At 40.4% G+C, this 25,111-nt stretch overlaps 1 protein-coding gene across 3 annotated transcripts in view; it reads left to right on the top strand.

Annotated features, from left to right (window-relative positions):
- RSF1 (remodeling and spacing factor 1) overlaps positions 1 to 25,111 on the top strand; it is a 60,814-nt gene that overhangs the window by 3,840 nt on the left and 31,863 nt on the right. The window contains exons 1-2 of one of the 3 annotated variants that reach the window (XM_048294362.1): positions 21,375 to 21,535; positions 22,411 to 22,605. Coding sequence is in view for 1 of the 3 variants with exons in the window: in XM_048294361.1 (XP_048150318.1) it covers positions 21,228 to 21,319 (92 nt within the window). In the remaining 2 variants the exon portion in view is untranslated. Of the gene's footprint in view, positions 1 to 21,227; positions 21,320 to 21,374; positions 21,536 to 22,410; positions 22,606 to 25,111 lie in introns of those variants that run through there. The other 2 variants (XM_048294361.1, XM_048294363.1) reach the window with 2 other exon arrangements.

Here is a 25,111-nt window from a genome sequence, read left to right as displayed (position 1 = left end):
CCTTTATGGGTGCTTATTCTTGCTTTAAGTACAATGTTGTGACTTGGGTTGCAATTTTGACAACCTCGAATGTCTTAGGAAGGAGTAAAGTTGAGTGTCTGTCAAGATGGTGACAGTGTTAACTCACAAAATTTGCTAGTTGATATGTCTCAGAAAGTAAATTGTTTCTTACAGGGTTTATTAAAAAGCAGCTGCTGTGGTTTAACCCCAGTTGGCAACTCAGCCATTCACTCACTCTCCCCTGGTGGGGTGGGGGAGAGAATCAGAAAGATGAAAGTGAGCAAAAGAGTGGGCTGAGACACAGACAGTTTATTAGGGAAAGCAAAATGAGGAAATCATTCACCACTTCCCCATGGGCAGGCAGGTGTTCAGCCATCTCCAGGTCAGCAGGGCTCCATCCCATGTAATGGTGACTTGGGAAGGCAAAGGCCATCATTCCCAGTGTTCTAGTCTTCCTTCTTATTAGCCCCAGCTTTACATGCTGAGCATGACACTGTATGATCTGGATATCCCTTGGGTCATTTGGGGTCAGCTGTCCTGGCTGTGTCCCCTCCCAACTCCTTGTGCACCCCCAGTCCCCTTGCTGGTGGGGTCGGTGAGGAGCAGCAAAGGCCTTGGCTCTGTGTGAGCACTGCTCAGCAATAACAAAAGCAACCTGGTATTCACAGGCACAGGTTGCCCAGAGAAGCTGTGACTGCTCCATTCCCTGGAAGTGTTTGATGCCAGGATGGATGGGACTTCGAGCAAGCTGGTCTAGTGGGAGGTGTCCCTGCTGATGACAGGGGGTTGGAATGAGATAATCCTTAAGGTCCCTTCCAGCCCAAACCATTCTAGGATGATCAATACTGTTTTGAGTAAAAATCCAAAACAAAGCCCCATACCAGCTACTATGAAGAATATTAACTTGATGCTCTCCAGGTCCATCACAGAAACCCCGTATATGATTTTAACTGGAACTTCTGGTGGCTGAGAGCTGTCATTACAACCATCTTACTGTACTTCTAGATGCAAAACTAAGGTAATGATACAGATCATCCTGCAGTCTGCCATGGTACTGCATCTCCTTTGCCTCTGGTTGCTTCCAAAAGCAAAACTGCAAACTGGAACAAATTATCACAGGAAAGCAGTACTTGTTCTTCTCGTTCTTACAAACATATGCTGTGGTGGCTTTTTTGTTTGCCTGTGATTTTTTTGTTTAGTTGGTTTTTTTTCCTTTGGGTTTTTTTTTTTTTTTTTTTTTTTTTTTTTTTTTTTTTTTTTTTTGAGAGAGAGAGTTATTACTTGCAGTAGAAGAGAAGCTGCAAATTTAAATACTAAAAAATGTGGCAGAAGGGAGCAAGAACTATATTTGTGTTTAGGGCTGTGTTTAAGGAACCATGCTATCAAGTCACCACCTCCTTTGTGTCGGTAAATAGCTGGAGAATTGGTATAAATGTTAATTAAGCACTTGGTCTCTTGTGAATGAAAATATTAGTAGAATGTTAGCTTGCACAACAGAGATCTAATTTTACACATGACTACGCAAAACACTCGCTGGTTTGCCCGGTTCCCTGGTGTGTGAATGGGAGAATCTCTCCCGGAGGTGAATGGCATCTTCCAAAGTGTGCTAGGCTGCGTTAGCTCATCGATTTTTGCAGGCTTTTCTTAGCAGTGTGGCGTTTGATTTGTTCTTCGTTGAAATGGTCACAAGTACACATGCTTGGTGTGTTCTTTCAGCAAAATTGCATCAAAATCTTGTTGGTGAAGATCATGCTAAAGGTGGTCTTGAAAACAGCAAGTGTGTTTTGTGTGGATTTCCAATCTGAAGCACTCTTCTGTACTCTAACTGCAGCTCAAACTTCTTTATCGCCTTTGACTCTTGACAGTCACCCTGACAGACTGACCTAGCCTGGAAGATTGATGCTTAATTACAGCATGAATGTGTTACATTTGTTTGGAGTGTGGTAGTAAAAACACTCTGCATGTATTGACTGGGGTTTAAATAATTTAAAGAAAGACATGGTGAGGTGCAAATGCCTGGTAGGAGGTTCATTTTTCTGAATGTTTTCTCCTCTTTTCTGTCTTTATAATGAGTGCTTAGGTTAATGGCAGACAGCTTATGGAAAATCTGTACGAACCATTTATGGGGTTTTTTTTATTTTATTTTTGGTAGCGAATACTTGTGACTACATTGCAGACCTAAAAATAAAAAAAGTCTTTGGAGCTACCATGCTTCAAAGCAGTAAGTTATATTTTGTAAGATGCTGTATTTTTCCTGAATCTTCTAGACACCTAACACATTTTTTCAAATTAATTTGGATATTGAAATAATTTGTTTTCAGTAGGTTATGTTTGTGGTTTTTTATTATCATTCCAATACCTCTGGAAAGCAATACATTAATCTCAAGGATTCTTACCATTGAAGAAGTTAACAATTAACATTGACTTAAACTGCTGTTGAATATATGTATGGCTGAAAGGTACCTGAAGCTTTGTAGCTGTTTAATATAACAAGAAAAGGCAACTGTATCTGATGACAAGGCGCTTGACAAACTTTCAAGCTCAAGATTAGCTGTGTTCCCAGTGAAGAGTGAAATGGTGTTCTGTTAATGTGATTGATTTTTCTTGTATTTCATATTTGATATCAAGCATGTTTGTGTACTGTTGATCAGAAGTTACAGGATTGGATGTGACTCTTAGGTAAAGTTGTGATACATTGCAGTAACTTGTAATATCTACAGTAGATAGGTTAGTATTAAAAGTAGGTGATAAATGTGATGTGGAAGTACTGTCAAACATTGCTTCACTTTAAATTTAATAATTGATATTGTACATGAGATTTGTTATCTGATTTCAATGAAGAAAGATTAATTCATGTGGTGTCTTCTTACGTAAATGGCCAGGTTCTGACTTAAAGGTTGGTAGTGTCTGTAATGCTGGGTGTGTGTAGTTTATTTGCACATTATATATTGCTGCATCTTCTTCATTAACATATTAAGCGTGTGGCATTATCAATATTAGAAGCTTTCTTCTGCCCTAAAGCTGTATCAGCTTGTCGGAGGTAACGCTTTTCATCTGTCTGCAGGCCTGAGTGTTCCTGTCTTTTCACACCCTTTCCTTTGTGAATAAGAAATTTTAACTGCTGTTCTGAATCAGTCAAGTAGTTACCACCTTAATGCAGGCTGACCTGACTGTGTATTTGTGGAATGTAAGTATATAATAGTGCCTTCCTGCTGCATCTAGGGACTGAACAAAAATATTTATGTCAAAGCCATTAATCCACAACCTGGTAGTAAAATACTGCATTTTTAACTTAGCAACTAACTACTGGAGAATAAAAGCATAGCTAGGAAACTTTAGAACTTGGTTATTTCTTCTGTGCTTGTTTCATTTTTTACTATGATGGAGGCTCTACACTCATGTTTCTAGACATCAAATTAACTCATTTGTTGAAGGTAGGCTCCAGTGGCTTGGAACTGATATCCTCAAACAGCATAACAGGGTTAAATCTGGAGAAAGTAAGTAACAGGGGATCATTCCAGTCCTGACTTCATGGCAAATAAGTCTCTAATGCAGAATAAACTCGTCTGGTCTACACTTCAGTTACTGTAGATTAATCTGATGTTAAGGTCAACATGCCACATCTGCATGTGCTTTTCAGTTATTCATTTGAGAAGTGACGTTTTCCTCGGAAATAATTATCTCATAACTATTCCTATTTTGTTGGTTTTGCCATGGGGAGACTTCACACCTTTATGTGCGTTGAGCTGGCATGTCAGCTCATCCCAGTCTGCTTTCATATTTATGCTGTTAATGCCAGTTTTAGATAGACTCCGCATCTCATGATCTAGTATAGAGGACAGGAAAACACTGTACTTAGGGTGAGAGAAGCAGTTCTGTCTCTTTCCAGTAACACTGCCCATCTGAAAGAGATGCCAGAACGCCATATGGAGTGGAAAAAAGGAACTTGGGACACTGCTCTCCAGGCCCAGATGAGCTACAGAACATCTGAGGCGCCCTTGCAAAGCTCAGCCTTCTTAGGGATTATGCACATTCTGTTGGACCACGTGCCTCCACCAAGGAAGAGCAGTATGCTTTCAGTAGGTGGCTTTATTGAATTCCAGCAGTTTGGGTGGCACAGAACTGGAGGAAAAGCTTCTGATATTCCTTCCAAGTCAGAGTCTTAAGGCTTATTTCAGGACAAGTGTGTAAGAACCAGGAATGTTGGTGGAAATTCTTGTGGCCGGTGTGAGGTGGTGTTCAGTGAAAGAAGCTCCATGGCAGTGCTGTACTGTGGTACATTTGTATTGGAGAACCTTATAATCATCTAAGTGAGTTGTGTGTGACACCGTTATTGCATACAAGATGGAAGTTATGTTTTATCCAGCAATCCCTTAGCACTCTGCCTTGGCCAACTTCAGAGGTCTGCAGACACTGTAAGAGTTTCTCAGAATATTCTCCCTGTGTCCATCTTTGTAGCTCAAGATCTTAGTGAATTTTCAACACTTACCATGAACTTCTTTTCTCTTGTTTGGAATTACTTCATTACTTATTGTCTAGTGTAAGAACAGTTAGCTGATAGACTTGTACAATTATTAGTGCCCACTGCTTAGTACATACATTTCTGAGCTCATCCCAAAGCTGACATTTAGATTACAGAATTACAGAATAGGTCAGATTGGAAGGGAAAACAGTGGGTCATCTGGTCCAGCTTGTGTGCTCAAGCAGGGTTATCCTAGAGCACATTGCACAGGATTGCATCCAGACAGTTCTTGAATATCTCCAGTGTGAGACTCCACAACCTCTCTGGGCAGCCTGTTCTAGTGCACAGTCATCCATGCAGTAAAGAAGTTCTTCCTCATATTCAGGTGGAACTTCCTGTGCATCAGTTTCGTTCTTCCTGTGTATATGCCCATTGCCTCATGTCCTGGTGCTTGGCACCACTGAGAAGAGCCTGGATCCATCTCCTTGGCACCCTCTCTTTAGGTACTTATATACATGGATGAGATCCCTTCTCAGTCCTCTCTTCTCAAGGCTGAACAGGCCTCAGCCTTTCCTCCTAAGAGAGATGCTCCAGTCCCTTAATCATCTTTGTAGACCACCACTGGACCTGCTCCAGGAGCTCCATGTCCCCCTTGTACTGAAGAGCCCAGAACTGCACACAGCACTCCAGATGTGGCCTTACTGGGGCTTTTCCTAAGGCACCCCAGGATACCATTGGCCTTGGCAACAGGGGCACTGCTGGCTCATGGGCAGCCTGTTGTCCACCAGGACCCCCAGGTTCTTCTCTGGAAGGAGCAGAGCTGCTTTCCAGCAGGTCAGCCCCTGGTCTGTGCTGCTGCGTGGGTTTACTCTTTCCCAGGTGCAATACCCTGCATTTGCCTTTGTGGAATTTCAGAAGGTTCCTCTCTGCCCATCTCTCCAACCTGTCAAGGCCCTTCTGAAGGGCTGCACAGCCCTCTGGGCTGTTGGCCACTCCTCCCAGCTTTGTGTCAGCAGTGAACTTGCTGCAGAGGCATCTGCCCCTTCATCCAAGTAATGGATGGATAAGTTATCCAATACTGGGCTCAGTATTGAACCTTGAGGGACCCTGCTAGTGACAGGCCTCCAACTAGACCCCGTGCTGCTGATTATGACCCTTTGGGATCTGCTGTTCCACCTCGCTGTCTGCTCGTCCAGCCCACACTTCCTGAGTTTGTCTGTGAGAATGTTGTGAGAGACAGTGTCAAAATCCTTGCTAAAGTCAAGGTTCACAGCATCCACTGCTCTTCCCTCATCCATCCAGGTAGTTGTTTTGTTGTAGAAGCCAACTGGGTTGGTCAAGCATGATTTAGTGAGTCTGTGCTGACTACTCCTGATCACAGTAACAGAATGAATTCCTTTGTGTGGGGTGAAGCAGAGGACAGGAGCTACCGAACTGTCAAGAAGGGGCAGATGATGGGAAGATGATGAATAGATAACTTGATGAAGAATGCTGTGGCTATGTGCTCACTGCTGCCTCAAAACCAGTTGTCTTGCAGTTCTTTGGAAGTGCCCATTTTAATGTCAAGGTCTCTCCCTGGGCAATAAAATACTTCTTGGTACAGCTGTGTTCCTCCATGTTTCTGACAGCTGGGAGTAAATGGAGGTATTCAGGACTTCGTATTACCTGCCATAGTTGGGACAAGTGTCCTCTGGAATCCTCCCAGGACAATCTCTGTTGTGCTCCTCTGGGAGGAAAACCAGGTGTATGGTTGGTGAGAGAACTGAACTTGCATTCCAGGAGTACCTCCTGATGCAGGCAGTGTGCACTGGGAATGCAGTGTGCACTGCAGGGATCACCCATCCCATGGTGGGGGAACTGCCAGGCTGCCTGTGTGGGCTGTAGCACCCTCCCAGTGTGCTGTAGGCTCTTCATTACTCTCTACTTGAGCGCTAATGATGGGGCAGAGCAGTGCAGCAGTGGTTGATGGTTGGCTGTTGATATTTCTTGAGTTCAGTAAAATGTTTAAACTGTTGAGAAATAATAAAACTTGTAAAAGGTGTGTATATTTTTTTATTTCTTTCAGCCTTGCAGTAAGAGCATAGTGTTCCAGTTGTGCAATAGCAAGGTCTGTGGCTGGTCATAACATTAAGCTGATCTTTTCACCCTATTTCATTACCCTTTCTCTTGTCCCATTTTTTCTCCAAATCAATGAACTTTCCTTTGCTTCAACTCATCTGTAAACCTCAACAAACATTTTAGCATTAATAGGTATTTCTTAGTAGCCTCTAGCATTTGTCAGTCTCTCATATATTCCCCAAGAACTAAAGAAAGCTCTTAAAGCTCAAGCAGAGAATTTCTCAGAACTACTGTAGAAATTTTGACCATGTTGATGTCTAGTGGTCTGGGGAAAAAAAATAATTTCTTTAAGTGAGAGGAGGCTTATTTTTCAAGATTCCTGTGTTTCAGCAGCTCTGTTCTAGTATTCAGTTTCTTTCCATTATGATCATTTAGGTCTTTTAGTACTTCAGAGATAATGCATCTTATACCCTTGAACTCACAGGCTTGATTGATATTTGAAGAATGGGTAGCAAGCAAGTTGTACTTTACCTACCCTAACCTTGAAAATCCTCTTTTCCAGGAAAATGGTTCTTATCAGCATGAAGCTCTGCCAGTTTTTTTGGTTGTCTAGGGCTATTCCATTTTTCTGTTCTAACAGTTGTCCTGAACCAGTAGTATGCTGAATAAAGCTGGTTAAGTTTGTGTGTGAGTAAACACTTTATTTCCTACTCTACTCAGTGTCCCTCTGGTACTACCCTGGCTATTTTCCAACTCATCTACAGCTATCTAGGAGCACCAGTGCCAGGGCACGTTTATTGCCTTTTAGTATTAATGACTACCAGGATTATAAAGGTTTCCTCTTGAGAACAAACTGTGATGGTTCACAAAAGCTGTATTAATTAGTGAATGATAAATTGTAGAAATTTTAGTTTGATCCCAGAGCCTGCAGCGTGGTGTTTTTGTAGTTATCAACAATATATTGCAATAAAGCATCCAAGGTGGAGAGCTGTGTGGTGGAGTGCCACAACAACAAAAAGGAACACTTAACCCCTCTCCCAGTATAGCCTGGAGGTGGTAGTTGAAAGGGAACCAGTTTAAGCTGGCATAAAGTGGCCATGTGAATGCCCTGCTTTGCAAAAGACACTTCCATTAAGTGGCAAGATTATCCCTTGAAATGTATATTTAAGCTTAAAAAAAATCTGTAGCAGACAGCATTAGCTGACTTCCTAAATAACATATTAACAGTGTGTATGAAGGTTAGGAAAGTTTAGCAGCAGGTAAGAAAAACTGATATGGCAACAAGGGAGCTTTTGGAAGACCTAACCTTTATGAAGGGAGACCAGAAGGAGTAGTCATAAGTTGAGGAATAAAAGCACTATGTCCTAGATGATGGAGCATCTTCACAAAGCTAGTAGATGTCTCTAAATGCAGGCTGGACAAATGGGAGCAGGATGGTGAGGATAAGCCTAAGGGCTAAATGTTGGTTTGTATGCCAAGTAGAAATTGTTTGGAAGGTGGAAATCTCACCCTGCTGAAATCCACGCAGAGAACGTATTCATAGCTAGCAGTAAAAAGTCCAAGGTGAACTTGCAGAGCATGTGGAGAGAGAAGTGTCTTGTGTAAAAAGAAGAAAAATCTAGGAAACATGAATAGCTAAAATCATCAGCCATAATGCAGTGATTAAAACAACTATGTTGCTGAGAACTTAAATAACCTCTTTGCATAAGGTGTCATTATTAGGCTAATTTGTGATATCTTGCTTCTATTGCCTTTCTGGCAATAAAGATGAAATATGGTAAAACTGACGTATTAGGAAATTATGTGGAATGTGGTTCATAATGTGGAAGCATGCTGAGCTGCCTGGATTAGGTATTAACTCGGCTTTCTAAAAAAGTTTAGAAGTACAGCTGGTAAAAAAAAAATACAGGTGTGTATTTGAGTAAAGAAATGGAAACCAGAGTGATTAGCATATTTTGAAGATTGTAGCAAAGATTTAGGGAATCAAAAGCAAGGAGCTTTTACATCTAGTTTTGATAAACTCTATGAAATTGTAATTTCATAGTTCTGATAGTTGTAGTAGTTATTCTCCAGAGAGAAATATTCTGCTGTTTTCTTTTGAAAGCATGGATAGTTCTTGTGAAGCAAAGGTAGATGGCTCATGTTTGACATACGCTTACATATAGATGCAGTCTTTTTAAGGAGGTCGCCGATTAAAGTGGTTGACTTGGCGTTCTGGAGTAACCTTACGTGGCATGACCCAGATAGTAACTCTCATGCCCAACCCTTTCTTTGATGTTATTCTTTGTGGCAGGAGGAATCAGGTGAGGCATGGAGAACATTTTTAGCCTTTGCAGTCTACAGCCCAGCATGTTAATGCAAACTGATGTTGCCAGTGGTCTGTGTTCTTGCTGTTGATTTTAAGTTAAGACTTGCTGAGGAGGGGCTTTGCTTTCTGTTCAGCCCTGACAACTCTATCTGGCAGAGGGCTGGAGGAACATGAGGGGGTGCATCACTCAAGCCGAGTCAACCACTGAATGTGACTCAGCATCCAGAGTGGTCATCAGTTCAGATGGAAAGCACCATCATAAACCTTAAACTGATTGAATAACAGGAAGTTGGTTAGAAAAAGATTATTTTATATGGGTCACTGTAGTATAAATAAAGTAGAATTCCTAATTTCTTAATTTTTTTTTTTTTAATATCATGGGCTATTATTCTCATTTGCCAAGAAACCAGAAGGACATAAGTTGTTTTTTAAAAAGATCAAGGTGTAAGATGGCTAATTCAGCCTAAGGGGAAACATTGCTGTGGATAAAATAATATTGCCAATGGGCAACAAAACTGCAAATGAAGGAGAGTTGTAAGTGTGTATTATAAAGGAAAATGTTTATAACAAATACATCCCAGAATATTTAAAATTAGCTGTTAACAAAATACTCTAGGTAGTATTGTGATAAGTCAGGAAAGCATGGCTATTAACATGGACATGGAGTTTTAAAATTAAAGAAATACCAGATAGCATGAGGAATGGGCTGAGAATCATATTAAAACTTGGGGGATATACTGAGTATGTGTATCTACCTCCTGTTTTGTCGTTTGCTTGTTTGCCTCTGTCGTGATTTTAGTGCTCAGCAGTGGCAGCTCCACCTTGAAAGATAACACAGGAAGTAGAGGAAGGAGGACTGCATGACAGCTTATACTATTAACTTCAGAGCACATTTTTAAAAGTATTCAAAGCAAGGCTCCTAGAGTTTTGCATTTCTTTTATATGGTAAAACTAGAAAAATGGTGCATTGAATGAAACTCAAAAGTAGTTGAGATTTAGATGCCTTTCACGTGTTCCGTAATTGCAACAATTGCTGCAAATTATTACTGAGGCCAGAGCTCAGAAATATTTAGAAGCTGATGAATGTTGAGTTGTAGTGAAAGCATTTAAAAATAAAACTAAGAACACAAAGTTTCTTGCTTTTATGTTAAGCCAGGCTCTATGTAAAGAGGTGATTTAAAGCTAACCTATGGGCAGGTAATTTTGTTCCATGTGCTGTGAGTTTTCTTTACCCACGTTCTGAAACAGCAGCTGGTGGTTGCTGTCACATTGAGTGATATGCACTGTGGCTCATAGTTTTCTTTTCCAAGTGCTGTGCATAAACACTTTTTCTACTGCCTGGGTGTGTTCACCTTCCTTTCTGTCTGTTTTGTCTTATAGGGGAAGGGAAGGATTTGATGGCAGAAGTTTTATGTTTTCAGACAATGTTGTGTGTTTGGGTTACTTTGCGGCGCTTTCCGTCTGTCTGCAGCCCAAGCTGCCAGGTTCTTCCCAGATGTGGTTGTGTAGTTTGGAGGGTTTGTATCTCAGACATGGGGAGTGAGTGGTGCCAGGCAGTATGGAAATGGTAGCTAGAAACTCAAGTGTCCCTTCATGCTGTTACCCTTGTCTTACTTTCTAGCTCAGATTAAAAGTTGTGTAAGAGATGGCTGACAGCAGCTGAGCCTGAGTTACTGAGAGGCAACAAGAGAGGCAGCAGTGCTGCCAGTCTGGCAAAGGGGTCTGGGGCTTTTAGGCTGCTTGGATAGACAGGAGATAATGTTGACCCGAAAGGTACCAGTCTTGGCTCCCCTGGGGAGCTGCAATAGCCCCACAGTTACAACCGTTTCTTGCAATTAAAAGAATTATGTTAACGGCGGTAGATATTTTAATAGTGTTGACAGGTCAAAACATGAGTTTGCTCATAGAAATTCATACTTAAGAGTTGGGCGTTTCAAGGAATGAAACTTCTGTGAATCTTCACTTTGTGCATGATTCGGTTACCAGCTCTCAGGAGGACATACGTGGTTTGCTTTTTCTTTAAGTCTAAAGCAGTCTTCATTTTAGATCTAGACTTAAGGAAGTTGGTGAAAAACCACACTGTTTTTATGTACTACTAGCACTTTGTCAGACAACTGTCTTGGACAATTCTGCTTCTTAAATTTCTATTCTCAGATACTTCCTGGGTTTCTTAAGACATAATGGACAAAAAGTTGCTGCTAGCTCTGAAATGATTTAAAAGAACCCTCAAATTCTGTTCTAATTGGGTTAAAGATGGAGAATTCTTTGTTTGGGATCATGAATTCATCTGTAGAATGACTTTCATCCAGCCATGTGACTGCTACCTTTCACAGAATCCTTGTCAGCTCCTAGAAATGTTGCTCTGTTACGATTGTTTTGCCCAAGTCTCTGAGATATCATGTGCCTCATTCTGGATATCTGATATTTTTATAAACTGTTTTAAAATCTCACTTGCACTGCTGATAGATTAATGAACTGATATTACCTTAGAGCAGAACAAACATGCAGTTACTTATTTCCAGCTGACAGAGAAGCGTGTTCTGCATTGCAGAATGACTTGTGTTGGCTTCACCTTCAAAGTTTGCTTATCCTGATCCTTAAAAAAACCTCATGTTCACATAATGCTGCTGCTTGTCAAATACCAAATGCTTACCGAGTAGTACTCAAATGTTTCTGCACAAGTTTGTCACTGCCGGATGTTTTGAAAAGTAGAAAATGTGTGTCTTTGCACTGTAGTTTTATTCTTATACTTCTTTAGGGTCCAGTAAATAAAAAATATTATTAAAAAGATTATGGTTTGCAAGACTAGGTTTTCACAAAAAGGTGTCTGCAATATTTGACGGTTACAGAGAAACTACAAAGAAATATTTACCTGTTGCTATGGTTCAGTAAAATTGTTGGTAAATGAAAGATAAAATGGTGAATCCCGGAGTGTAAATGAATTTTATTTGAACGCAGGTTGGATCACCAGTGACTAGAGAAAAAACATACTATTTTAAAAATTAAATCTGAAAAGGGACAGAAATGTCTTTGTAGTATCTCTCATGTGATGCATGGAACAGGATAAATATTTGGGGTTCTTTGGTGTTGCGGGGTTTGGTTTTGTTTTTGTCTTTTTTTTTTTTTTTGTTGGTTTTTTCCATCTGAAGAGAAGACTGAGGAATTATAACCTTGGTAATGAAACTTGCTTTAAAAAAGTGTTTTTTATTCAACATGAGTTTTTTAATATTGCCTTTTTATTTAAGTGAGAGATGTGGGAGAAAGTGATTTTGTAATATAATCAACATTCTCTCTCTGTAATGCTGTTAATATTAACGCTTGGAGGGTACCTGAGGAATATGGGAAAATTGACATCAGAGGGGTGTTTCTAGTAACAGAACAAAGTAAGGGATTAAAATGCATTTACTTCTTTTCATATAATGGAGTGAAAAAGGACTTTCATTCAACTTGTCCTAACAGAAAGTGTTAAAAGAAGCTTGTTATGTTCATTATGCGAATAAAGCTAAATAAAGCTGGCAGCTTCTTAACTCCTGATGTATACAACTCTCTGCTATGTGTATTAAACACTTCACTTACTTAACTGCATTGATGATGCTTTACTTTAACATAGCAGGCTAGAAGCTTTCATCTGAAGTTAAATGCTGCCATGCTTAGACATTTAATTTTGTCTGCTGGAAGTGTTTGTGTACAGATAAACTGTAGGAGCTAAAGTCACATCTGCAATGGTAATTCGGTGTCTAGTGGGGAGCCTAAGAGCTTAGGGAAGAGTTTAAGAATGAGATGTACCCACCCCCAGTAACTGATAACACTCCTTTAAGACCTTCTCCCACTGAAAGAGGTGGTTTTCACTGGAAAAAGTTGCCAGACACTCTATAACAGAATTAATCTCTCCAAATTTATTTAACAGAGCTCAGATGTTTTACTTCAGGATGAGCTGACTATTCCTTAAAGTGTGTTTCTCTCTGTGGGCTGTAAATGGATTATATGGAATTAGCTCAGGTGTCAATATCTACATTTGCTCAGATGAATCCTACTGCTATGCTGCTGCTCTTTCCTATTTTTTAATGGCAAAATATCTAAAAAATTCCGGGAGTTTGGTGTAGGAATGAAAGCTCAGGCTCCTTTTCACAGGAAGTAGGCTCATAACTTCCTTTTCTCCTTTCTTTGGTCCCTTGAATTTTGCGTTTCTTTTCTGGCTGCTTGCCTTCTGTCTGGGCCACCCTCCTTGGAGAGGGAGTCGTAATTTTGATCCTTCTGAGAGTGATCAAGGACACTGAATTAAATTTTACCACTTGAATAGCTGTGCAGCTACTTAGTGTTAGATCAAAAGGTGAGGACGGTGAACACTGCCATCTCAACTTTTGCTTACATCCTTCCTGCAAGTGTGAGCCTCCCTGATTGCAGTGGCCAGCAAGTGCCTCAGGCCAGACTGATATCTGGATGTAAATCCTCCTTTTGCTACCGATATTTCTGGAGAGGGGTTGTGCTTCTGGATGTGTGCCTTTTTAGCATTTCTTATGGTAGAGTTGGATCAACCCATCTGATCAACCTGCTTGTTCTTTTTGTTACGGCCCTTAACCACTTGTGCTTTCTGTAGGACACCTTTGTGCCTGACACAAGCAAAATAGGCAAGTGTATTCTGCAACATGCTCCAAAGGCTGGCTCCCAGTGCCTGAACTGGACATGTTGATGCCACCCACTGCAGCTCATCTCTGCCTGCTTCTTCCAGTGGGAAAAAAACAAACTACTGAAATTTCTCTGAAGTGAACTTATCCCAGTGTATCCAGAAGCCGTGGAGATGCATATTTGCACTGAGGAGCTGTGAAGCACTCCAGAGTCCACTACTAAAGCGTAATGTTTACAATTGCTTTTCACCTTTGTCCTACTTACACTTTAAGAATTGTAATTACACAGTTCAGGGCTAAGGAAGGAAACGAGGAGGATTTTCTGTTCATGTTCTAAAAGTCTTGGTTGTATTGGAGACTGAGATGCATGAGCAGGCAAGAGAATCCTGGAATAATTCTAGTTTCCTGTGTGTACCAGCTAGAATGAAAGATACCTGTGCTGCCGTGTCTTTGCTTTTATGGGGTGTGGTCCCAGCAGTTTCAGTCAGGGTTTGCATATGCCCAAATGAAGGATCAGCACGTCAAGTGATTGTAGACAGTAGAAATGTACGGTGTTGTCACTGCATGTGAGGATCACTCACCTGAGTTTACTGCCAACAACGGCCATCAGTGACAATTTCAAATGTTTTCAGTACCTGTTTTTAAGTGCAATCTGCTTGTTTGCGTATTGCTCCAAGGCTTGATTTTTCTTACTTGCTCTTCACATGTCCTAAGTTTGTGGACTGGAGCCCATTTTTTATTCAATACATTTTTCGAGTCAGTAAATTGGGCTTTCATTTGCTGTCTTTCCTGGGCTATTTCCAGTTTCTAAAATAGATTCTGTGCTATTTTTCCTGCATTGTTTTCAAAGTAATTTTCTTTTTTTTTTCCTACCTCCTATTCTTTTTCATTGCACAGTACAACATGCTTTTCTTGCTAAATTTTATGCTTTATTCTAACATCAGTGTTGCTTTTGTTAACCTTTCTGCTGTTGCTTATATTAGCTTAAAAAGTCCCCAACATTCCTAGGCACTTAAGAACCAGAGAATGAAATAGGGGGCTTGTGAAAGATTAAGCCATCTTCTATCTCCTAAAGGGCTGCTGAAGAACAGCTCTCCAGGGATTTTATTTACTTTGGTCTTTAATTCCAGCTTCAAGAGTTATGCTGGTGACAATGAAAGTGATTTTTTAAGTCTCTTTCATATACAGTGAGAAGGTGACTGATGGTAATGTGAGCATTAGAAGGCAAAGCATAATTAGATTGAACTGTAGACAAGGGAAGATTGTAGAATAAAAGATAAGGGAAGAAAGGGTGCTCAAGGTGATGCTATGGGTTTAGGAAAGAGTGTTTGGGAAGCTGCTCGTGGGGAAAGAATCCAAGGGTGTTGCTTGACAGCCCCGGAACATGAGCCAGCTATGTGCCCAGGTGGCCAAGAAGCTCAGTGCCATCCTGGCCTGTATCAGCAATAGTGTGGCCAGCAGGACCAGGGCAGTGATTGTCCCCTTGTACTCAGCACTGGTGAGGCCACACTTCGAATCCTGCGTTCAGTTTTGGGCCTCTCAGTACAAGAAAGACACTGAGGGGCCTGAGTGTGCCCAGAGAAGGGCAATGGAAGTGGTGAAGGGTCTGGGGCACAGGTCTGGTGAGGAGCAGCTGAGTGAGCTGGGATTGTTTATTCTGGGGAAAAAGAGGCTCGGGGGGACTTTATCACTCTACAACCACCTGAAAGGAGGTGGTAGCCAGGTTGAGGTTGGTCTCTTCTGCCAAGTAACAAACAATAGGGCAAGAATTAATGGCCTCAAGTTGTGCTGGGGAGGTTTAGTTTGGGTATTAGGAAAATGTCTTCATGGAAGAGTTGTCAAGCACTGGAACAAAGCTGCCCAGGGAAGTGGTGGAGTCACCATTCATGGACTTAACTTAAAAGACGTGTAGATGTAGCCCTTGGGGACGTGGTTTAGTGGTGGACTTGACAGTGCTGGGACTTGGTACTGCTGGGTTGGACTAATGCAGTGAAGTCAGGATGCAACTCTGCTAGCAAGGTCTGTTATGCTGGTGATGCAACTTAATAAAAGAGCTGGGGGTAGAAAACGCATTTTTGTCCCAGTTCAAAGCACTTTCCATGTTGGTCATGATTCATTTGCAAGCAGCAGTGAAAGAGGTGGTGTGCTGGGTTCCTCACATGGAATGTGTAGGAGGGAGTTTACCAGCAGGATAAAAATGTTACCTTTGCTGGATAATGTTAGAGTGACCTGTGCTCTGAATAGTCCAGGTAAGAGGAGAGTGTTCTAATAAGTATTTGTACAAATAAGAGAGATAAATATACTCAGATATTTGTGTGTAAATGATCTAGCTGGTGAGCATCCAGATTTCAAAGTGCTTTCCTAGGATAACAATGTCATTTAAATGTGAGCGTGGTTTGTTTGTTTGTAATGCCTGCCAACAATCTTTCTAGGAACAGGATATAAAACTGCTACTTGGTGACTTGTTCGTTCTGTTTTGATCTGCAGTTTAATTACAGCATGTTTAATTGCTCTTTTCATTCATTCAGGAGGCAGAGCAGTTTTATTTTTTCCCCTTTCTGTGTCTTTTTTTTTTTTTTTGTAGGCACACAATTTGGTAGGATGATACTCATCAAGTGACTCAGAAAATAAGATATTTAGATAGTTCTTTCAAACAGGAATGACTGCTCTTTTTCTCATGAGGTCACATGATTCCAATTTATTATTTTTATGCCAAGCTTGCTGCATGAAGATGGGGTTCCTTATTGCCACAATTTTTTGTCAGAGGTTTACTGAAATTTCTTGCCTGGTTCAAACTAGAGGGTTTTGTCTTTCTGTTTATTTATTATGCCAAGTTCATACCAAGGCTGCCGTTTTTCTCTGTGATCTGTAAACTTCTTTGAATAACTAAAAGGATCTCACATTTTCCTTATACTGAGTTGAGATAGAAACAAGTTAGATAGTTCTTCAAGAAGAATATTTATGTTATAAACCAGTGCTGGTGCCAAAGGGGAGATACCATTCCCTTTCTTTTACTCAGTGTTTGCTAGTTGTTTAATGAAATAGATGAGGGACTTCTCTTTGGTTGAAACTAGTCTGGAAGACAAGATGTTTGCTGACTCAGACTGCTCATGGGACTTCAGACTTGACACAGAAACCAAGGATAATATTAAAGGTGCTGGAAATGTGGTCATGTCTAATGGGGACTCTTAGGCCTTTCGTAAGGGATGCAGCTGACCGGATTTAAGCAAATTTATGCCTAAGGACCTGTGAGTAAAGGGAACTAAATGCATGGCCAGTGTGGGATGGGCTAAGTGGTAAATTATAGAATGGTTTGGGTTGGAAAGGACCCTAAAGATCGTTCCAACCACCCTGCTGTGGGCCGGGACACCTTCCACTAGACCAGACTGCTCCAAGCCCCATCCAGCCTGGCCTTGAACACTTGCAGGGGTGGGGCATCCAGAGCTGCTCTGTGCAGCCTGTTCCACAGTGGCCATGTACGGACTCTTTGCTGATGTCTGAGGAGATGCTCTTGCCTTTGCCTGTGCCTCCAGGACAGCTCCCTCTGGCACTCACAGCAGAGCTATTTGAGCAGGGTGGAAACCATCTCGTATTTGCCATTAAACTCTGTGCAGGGTGCCAGTAGCTAATCCACATCAGCTACGTACAGGTTGCTGAGAGCTTCCTTCCCTTAGCAAAAGGAAGGGGAGGTGGGTGATTATTAATGATCTCGTCAATCTCGGCCATCTTCTTGCTCAGTGTGGTGTTATTTGACGGTGCAGTCATAGCGTGCATAGCGTGCTTTGGACAAGGCAGAAAGATGAAAAAGAACATATGGTTAATGGAAATACTTGCCATGTATGTCTTATGAGTCATTTTATTTCCTCCACTTGCCAAAACAAGTTAGCATGGAAAATGGTTTACTAGTGTAACTGGGAAGACCTGTTTGTGTTCATGAAGCATAAAAACTGCCAGCAGCCTTTGCATCCCACAGTTTTAGTTTTGTTCCCTTCACCACAGGTCCCCCCAGCACTAAGAGTTCAGTGTTCTCTTCCCGGGTCCCTGAAGGAGGACATAGACTTTGCAATCCACATCAGTAACAGGTGCTGTGTGTACATCATGGTTCTGATCCTCCTCTCTGTGTCCAGCGTTCCAGATCTGCTCTGATACCAAGGTTTTTCATTTATAATAATTTTCAAAATAACAGATTCCCTCATCCTCCCTCTGGACTCAGGACCTTGTCATGTATGTTTTCTGTTTTCATCCGCTATTTCAGGTTTTTTTTAGGTGAGTTGTGAGCATTTTCATTTTGGCAGGGAAAATAAATAGGGATGAAATGGGCTTATAGTTACATGAGAAGTTGCCTTTTATTTGTGGTTGTGTAGGTGTTTGAAAGTTACAGCTTTTCTAGCCAGATGATGGGGTTTCCACGTTTGTATGTTTTCTCTTCATTTCAATGATTTTGTTGTTCCCAAATTTATTAGACGTGTGACTGATGTATAGGATGCTCCCTGAAATGCTGGAGTAGACAGAATAGTGTTCGAAGGATATTGTGTGAGGCCCAGATGGCAGCCTGCCCTCTAGGGAAGTGTAGGACTTAAAAAATGGGCTGAACTCCACCAGAAGCCTTATAATTGTTTATAGTGACTCATTCTTCCTGGTTTATGACTTCTTCCTATGAAAAGTATGTATTTTTGAATATCTAGCAGAATGCACTGTGCTTTAATTATAGCCAATTCTTTGAAATAGTTCTTTTACAGTAGTGCTGTACAAATTCTATTAGCCTTGTGCACAGTCCTGGTGTTTTCTCCACTGCTTAAGTATATTCTGTGAAGGTTTTAGAGAACTCCTGTATTGCTTTCCAGAGAGCTCAAAGTTTCATAAAAGTTTGAGAATATAATTCAGATTTAGAAGGGTTTTTTTTATATGTTCCATCGCACTTTTTTGACCAGAACCTTACACACAATGGCAATTATGCAAGAAGGAAGCTATGTATTGTTCCTTCCCTTATGTGAAATTTTTACAAATGCAGAACATTCTTACACATGTTCCTGAAATGAGTGATGCAGGTCCCATGTGAATGCAGATGAAATTTTGCAAAGGAGATGGTAGTCTACTGTTGTTACTTGCTGAAACCAGCCAGCAACACAACCCAAAATAATTGTTATGTTCATTCTCTTTGATATGTTACATGTAGGATAAAACAGCGTTCTAAAAATGATCCTTATTGATGTCTCAATTCAGTGAACTCTTGTCAGGAATTCTCTCTATAGTCTGAACAGAAGTAAGTTAATTTAAAGTTATATAGGCTCAATGCATTTCTGAGAGGATTGAAATGTTAGTTGTTTACTAGTGCACTTTTGCTTCTTGCCTGGTAAGTGATCTGGGAAAGGAGAGATTTGCCACCACTCTTTATCCTTCCTAGGCCATCTCCCTTAGCTGATGTTTTTGGACAAGTCAGGTGTACATCCTGATCCCTGTATTATTTACAGTTACTTTGCATTTAATAAAGAGTTTGTTTCTCGGTCGTGTAGGCTTCTGCTTCTGTGGTTGTTCGGGCACCTGGCTGGTCAGGCTGCACTTCACACACTCTCTAGAGAGCAAACTAGGCATCTGTTTTCTTCTCCAAACCTCCTGCCTCCTTCATTACACCACAAGGATACTGTGTGATTCCTCTAGGCAAAAAGCCAGCCTAGAAGTCCGGTCATTAATATTAGATGGTACATGAAAAGCATCTTGAAAGGGCAGTAAACAGAGAATAGATGTGAAGTGTTTTGTGAAGTTTGTAAAAGTAATCACATCATGAAGGTCCTAGAAATACCAGAGCTGAAATGCTTAAACTGAGAAAAGTGAGGTGTCTGTAGATACTAACACAACTCACAGGAAGTGCTGACCCAAGGGTATGCATATTACTCCAGTTTTTAAAATTTTTCATGTTCTCCATTTTTTCTACACTAAGGCTCTAGCAGGGATTTTTGTGGTGACTGGGCATTTGATTATTTGAAACAAATCACCGGTGCTTCTTTAAACTAGGATTCCTATCAGTAGGTGCCCATAAAAAGAGGTCTGATTAAAAACAAACAAACAAAAAAAGGTGCTGAACAAAAGCTTTGATTCAGCAAGACTTTGAATACTCTGGCTCAGTTCCATGTCACACAAACACAAGCAGAGGTTTAACTGTATGACTTAACATAGATAGAATTGCTCATGTGTATAAAGTGCTTTGTGCTTAATTTTGTTAGTGCCAGGTGCTTGGCACTTACTGGGCTTAAGACCTTGTTCCTTGTTCCTTAAGACCTTAAGATCTTGTTCCTTTTAAAATAGGTGTTAGTTCAAAATCATCAGAAAAGCATCAATTTTCAGGAAAAGCAAGGAGATGTACTAGGTGTCTTCAATATGTAATGGTAATGGAAATATTATATGCAAATGGAATGAAAGAGAACAAGCCAGGACTTTTTGCTTATGAATTATCTACATTGAAAAGAGGTCTCTTTGAGAGTACCAGGTTGGTACTTTCTATATTTATTTATTGAAGGAGTTTGTGTATGAAATATCTTTATTTCTGAACCAACACAAGCATTTTCATCTAACTGATTTTTTAGCAACTCAGTATGTTCACCTGAAAATAGAGGCATTTGATTGAAAGACAAAGAAAGGTTGGGTGAATTCAAGTTAAATATTGAAAAGATTTATGCAGGTGAGTTTTATAAGTGAGTAACAGAACATCTCGGTGATACGTAGTTTAGAACAAACACATTTGATGTGTCAAATAATGCTACTGGACTAGCAGAAAAATCATAGTCATAAATTATGAGAATGAAAGTTCTTGAGTTTAAAGCTTTCAATGTGTATGTGCATAGAGTACTGAAAATGCTTTTAGAACATAAAATTGTATGCAAAGAGGTGAGAAATAAAAATACTTAATTTTTGAAGTTTTTCTCAACACATTACAGATGAGAAAGCTGATGTTACTGGGCATGTAGAATTGCATTAATAATTATGAATTATGTATTTTTAAGAAGTTATGCTACTCATTAACTTATAAAATCAATGTTCTGCAAATTTGCCACTTGGTGGTGCCAAATTGATTTTTAAATCACAGATGTGAGCTGAGACAAGCTGTTGAAGTTGTTTCTGAGGAGTGTACACTGAGAGATACATAAATTTGGTTGGAAAACTTTGATTTTATGACAGCACTGGTGCAGCTGTGCTCAGCATCACTTCTGGCCTGCATTCCTCAAGCCCCATATCTTGAGTACCTCTCTGTCTTTCCAGTACAAGAGAGAGTAAGTGTATAGCAAAGCTACATCTGTGAGAACAGAGTTTCAGGAGCATTTCTTCCGTACCATGCACCTGGCAAAAAATAGTTTGGATCCAGTGATATTCCAGGCATGGTGCAGAATATAGCTTTGAGGTTTCTAGAGGCAGCTGCAGGTGTACTACTTGCAGTGTTATTTTTGTAGGTGTTTGACTGGAGTAGTTCCTGTCCAGTTGTGGTTTTAACACTGCCAGAATTTTCACATGTTTGTCACTGAGGTCTATATCCTTGAACTGAAGGGTGATGATTATCCTAAATGTAAATCTAAACAAAAAGACTCATGATTAAATTAACCTTCCTCCATCTCTCGGATTCAGGGTGGCTCTTCAGCAGGCTTGAAGTTTCTGTTTTGTTAAAATGTCTTGGTTTGTCACAGTGTTTCAATGTAATCAGTGTTTAGCATTGAAGAATATTTGCACCAGACTTAACGACTTCTTTTTTTTTTTTTTTTTCTTTTTCTGTCTCTCAATACTGCAGTCCCAAAAGAATTGGTGGAGCTTCACTTGAAACTGATGAGAAAAATTGGGAAGTCTGTCACAGCAGACAGATGGGAAAAATACTTGATCAAGGTACAATATGCATGTTGTATTATTCTGCAGTGCTGGAATATGGCTGTGAGGAGCAGTTGTGTGAGCAATCCCTGGTATGAGTTATAGGAGCCTTGGGCTGTGCCAGCATCGACATGCGTGCATCAGATCCCAGACTTGCAGTCTGCCTAAGCTTCTGGAAAAAAGCTGAAAGTAGGCACCATCTTCTGCATGTGAAAGTGTCCACCTTCATAATTGGTAGGAAAATACTTTCTTGAGTATTAAGACTCTAAATAAAGAAGATTTAGTAGCCTGCAAATGGGTTAAATTGAATAGAGATTTATACAGTAACAATTCATTTGTATATCACTTGTCCAGATATGATGTAATTACTGTGATTTGGCTAATATTCATATAGGAACTGTAGAGAGGTCTTGTAGCATGTGTTAATAATGTAAGAAAGTATTGCAGTGATTTATGTCTGCGTGCTCAGAATGGCACAGCTAAGATGAAAAGGTAGTTATGCATCAGTAAAAATAGAGCATCCCATTGTTTTACATAATTCTGTCTTGGTATTTTAATTGCAGCTGTGTCTTTGTTGACACTTTACATGCAAAATAGTTTCCAGTTTAAGGAATTTACACGGCTTCAACAAATAAAAATATAAGGGTAGTCTAAATTAATAGGTTACCATTTCCCCTCTGGATATGTTCCATGTGTCTTTTGATCCACAGAATTGTAATCATGTTATTGTCTGTACAGCCATGATCACATCTTGCTTAGAAATACAGCATCGTGGTAATAGCAACCATACAAATAATGGCACTTGGCAAATCCAGCTGCAGTTCTCCCCCTTAAGTGCTATCTATAAGCTTTACAGAGATATAAATTTGTCTTGAGGTTTGCGTACCCTTTAAGATGATGATGTTTTTAGGGCTGGGAGTGTGTTGGGGAATGACCTGCTGAAGGGCCTTTGTTAATCCTAATCCCTTAACCAATTTAAAAGTATTGATGATAATTTTTAAAAATAGCAATGTAATAATTTATGTAACTTGTGTGTACTTTGTGTATTACCAAGTACTGTGGTTACTGAATTGTGCTAAATTCCTTAATAAACCCAAAAACCATTGCAGCAAACTGAGAAAACCCAACTCTGACTCGAGAACTTATGTACCCCACTGGAGCCACTTACCAGTTGTGTGGTAAGCAGAAAGCAGGGCGATAAAACAAGTTTGAGGGAGTAGTTTGGAAAATCTTCAAAGCAGTTTGGAAATTCTTCTTCAGGGAAGCAGTAAGGAAACCCTCCCTCACACCCCTGTTAAGACCAAGTAAGTGTTAATAAATTCTACTTCATTTAACAGTCTCCAGAGCTAACTTGAAGCTTATTCTGGCCAGTGGTTCAAAGGAACCTTGAAGAACAAAGGAATTTGAATATAACTAATTAGAAAGGTATGCTAATATTGTCCCCATTTCAAAGGAGTATGATTAATTTAGAAAAGCAAGGAAGAGTGTTGGGAAATGCTACAAAAGCCAGGAAAAACTGAAAAGGTGTGGAAGCACTGAGAGCATTCTTCCTTGATGCCTGCAGTATTGTTCCACATATCATGGATGACATTCTAACAGTCAAAGTTGACCTGTTTTTCCTTTGTTAGAAACTACTGATGTGTTGCTTTGATAAAACAGGGTTTGATATATTCTAGATGTTCTTACATAAGTGGAAACTTTAGTGGAGGACATTCAGACTTACATGCTCCTAATATTTGTGTGCATGTATTATTGTATTTTGTTTATATACCAACTAATTGTAAAATGCACTTCACTTGACGGTTGTGTTTATAAAGAGTATCTTAAAAATTGTCTCTAAGCTGTGGCTGGTATTTTGGCAGATGGGATATATTTTGGGATAGGAAGTGAACACAGTAGTTGAGAGTGCCTTCCCTCTTCTGATGGTGAACCACCCAAGTTGGATCACCAGCATGTGCACTGGTGAAGATGCATTGGCACATCTTCTTTTATGGAAGAAAATGGCTGTAGGTCTCTGTGAGTCTGACTTTCCTCCTCTGCACAAGGAATGTTGTGTAGTCACATATGGCTGACATAATCAGCCATAAATGCCTGGTCCTAAACATTCCAACAACTAAGAGGAACTGTCCAGCTTAGCTGATTTTGAGAAACATGTAGTTAAGTCACATTGCACTGTCTCCTGGCGAAGTGTTTTACTTGAACTATTGTCAAACATAACTTAAATTTTTATACAGAGGACATTTCTCTGCACTGGTCCATCTGAAACCTTCAACCCAAAATCAGCACATTCTGAACGCATTTGTCTTTTCTGATTGTTACAATTTGGGTGTCTGTAGTCCCACCCAAGGAGACTCCTCTGCTGTGTCTTTCACCCTCCTGTTTTTCTTGTTTAAAGTGAGTATTTAGAACGTGGTAATAGTGTTGGATGCCACCATAGCTGCTTTGGAATTATTTGAGAGATGTTTCAGCATTTCTTGCAGGGTGGGAAGGTGCTGACCACTCTTAGCATGCAGAAGCCAGCAGTTGCTGCAAGCAGCAGCTATTTGATCAGTGTGAAGCATCCTCTCTGTGAAGGCAGAGACTTAAGATTTCAGCGGAGCTTGTATCAATGAGATCTGTAGCTCAGGGTTGTGACAGTACTTGTCAGGAGAAAGCACAATTATCTAGTTTTTAATTGTCAAAATGTAGTCTTTCCAGTTTGAACAGACGCTTCATCAGCTCTCATGTCTCAAAGCTTTTGCTTTGACAGTCACACACTTCCATAGCACATGAAACTTCTCATTATTGCTCTCATACTTAATGACTAAATAATGAACAGCAACTAGCATATGCCCTGAGCAAGGGTTTTGATATACAGTTTCCCAGTGCTCTTCACATTACATAGTTGAAAAGGAGAGAGAAAGTGGAGTAGCCTCATTTTGTGAGCGAGCAGCGATTGTCTCCTGCTGTGAGCTTTGGCTTGGCATCAGAGAAGTCCCAGTGTAATATTCCTTGACCTCAGAGCAGGAAAAACTGCTCTTCAGCAGGATCCCTTGTGACCAGAGTGCTCTTCACAGTTCTCTGTAGGTCACAGCTTAAAAGTCAGAGTATGATTTATGGTGTGGCTGAGCTGACCTTACTGCTGGCTTACCCTTGTGCCACCTGAGAAATGGTGTCAGTACTAGGGATAGTGGAAGGTTGGTAGTGTGGCTGTGGGGACAATGGAGGGGTAGCTGCCCGTTTGCTTGGTCGAAGCCCAGATGGAGTTTTAAATTATGAATCAGTTGATCTTTACTTCTGGTGGGTGAAATTTAGAACTATTTTTGCTGCTGTTTCCAGAGAAAGCTGCTTTCAGATGTGATTGACAGGTTTTAAGTAGCTTGGTAACTGTATCTTAGGTTTCATAATAGTCTGTTGATGAGGAGACTACACTGTTTTAATTGAGTCCAGCCTTGCAGACTGAAGGGCACTGATTTGCACTGATTTGACAGCTGTGATTCAGCAGTGGCACTTCAAAATAATCCCAAATGGAGTTGTAGCTGTGATCAGCTTTTGCCTCATCATGGATATTTCCACTGGAATAGCCTCACTGACTGGAGATCCCACCATGTGTCCTCAATTGATGAGCAGCTTGTCTCTGTTCATGAGAGTTGTCTTAAGCACATCGGAGTTGTTTAGGAGGGAGAGGGCATTTCTTCTTCAGCTTTGTTATTGGAGCTCATGCTGATTCAATCTATTTCTCCTCTACTGCTGCTTTTTCTGGTGTTAGGGTTTTTTTTCCCCCCGTATTGGGGTGGTGGAATTTATTTGCTTTAATAAATTGAAATTTGC

Source organism: Corvus hawaiiensis, chromosome 2 (genome assembly GCF_020740725.1).
Source record: "Corvus hawaiiensis isolate bCorHaw1 chromosome 2, bCorHaw1.pri.cur, whole genome shotgun sequence".
NCBI classification, from domain to species: domain Eukaryota; kingdom Metazoa; phylum Chordata; class Aves; order Passeriformes; family Corvidae; genus Corvus; species Corvus hawaiiensis.
The sequence above is the reverse complement of the archived record's forward strand: the minus strand, read 5'-3'. Positions and strand labels throughout refer to the sequence as shown.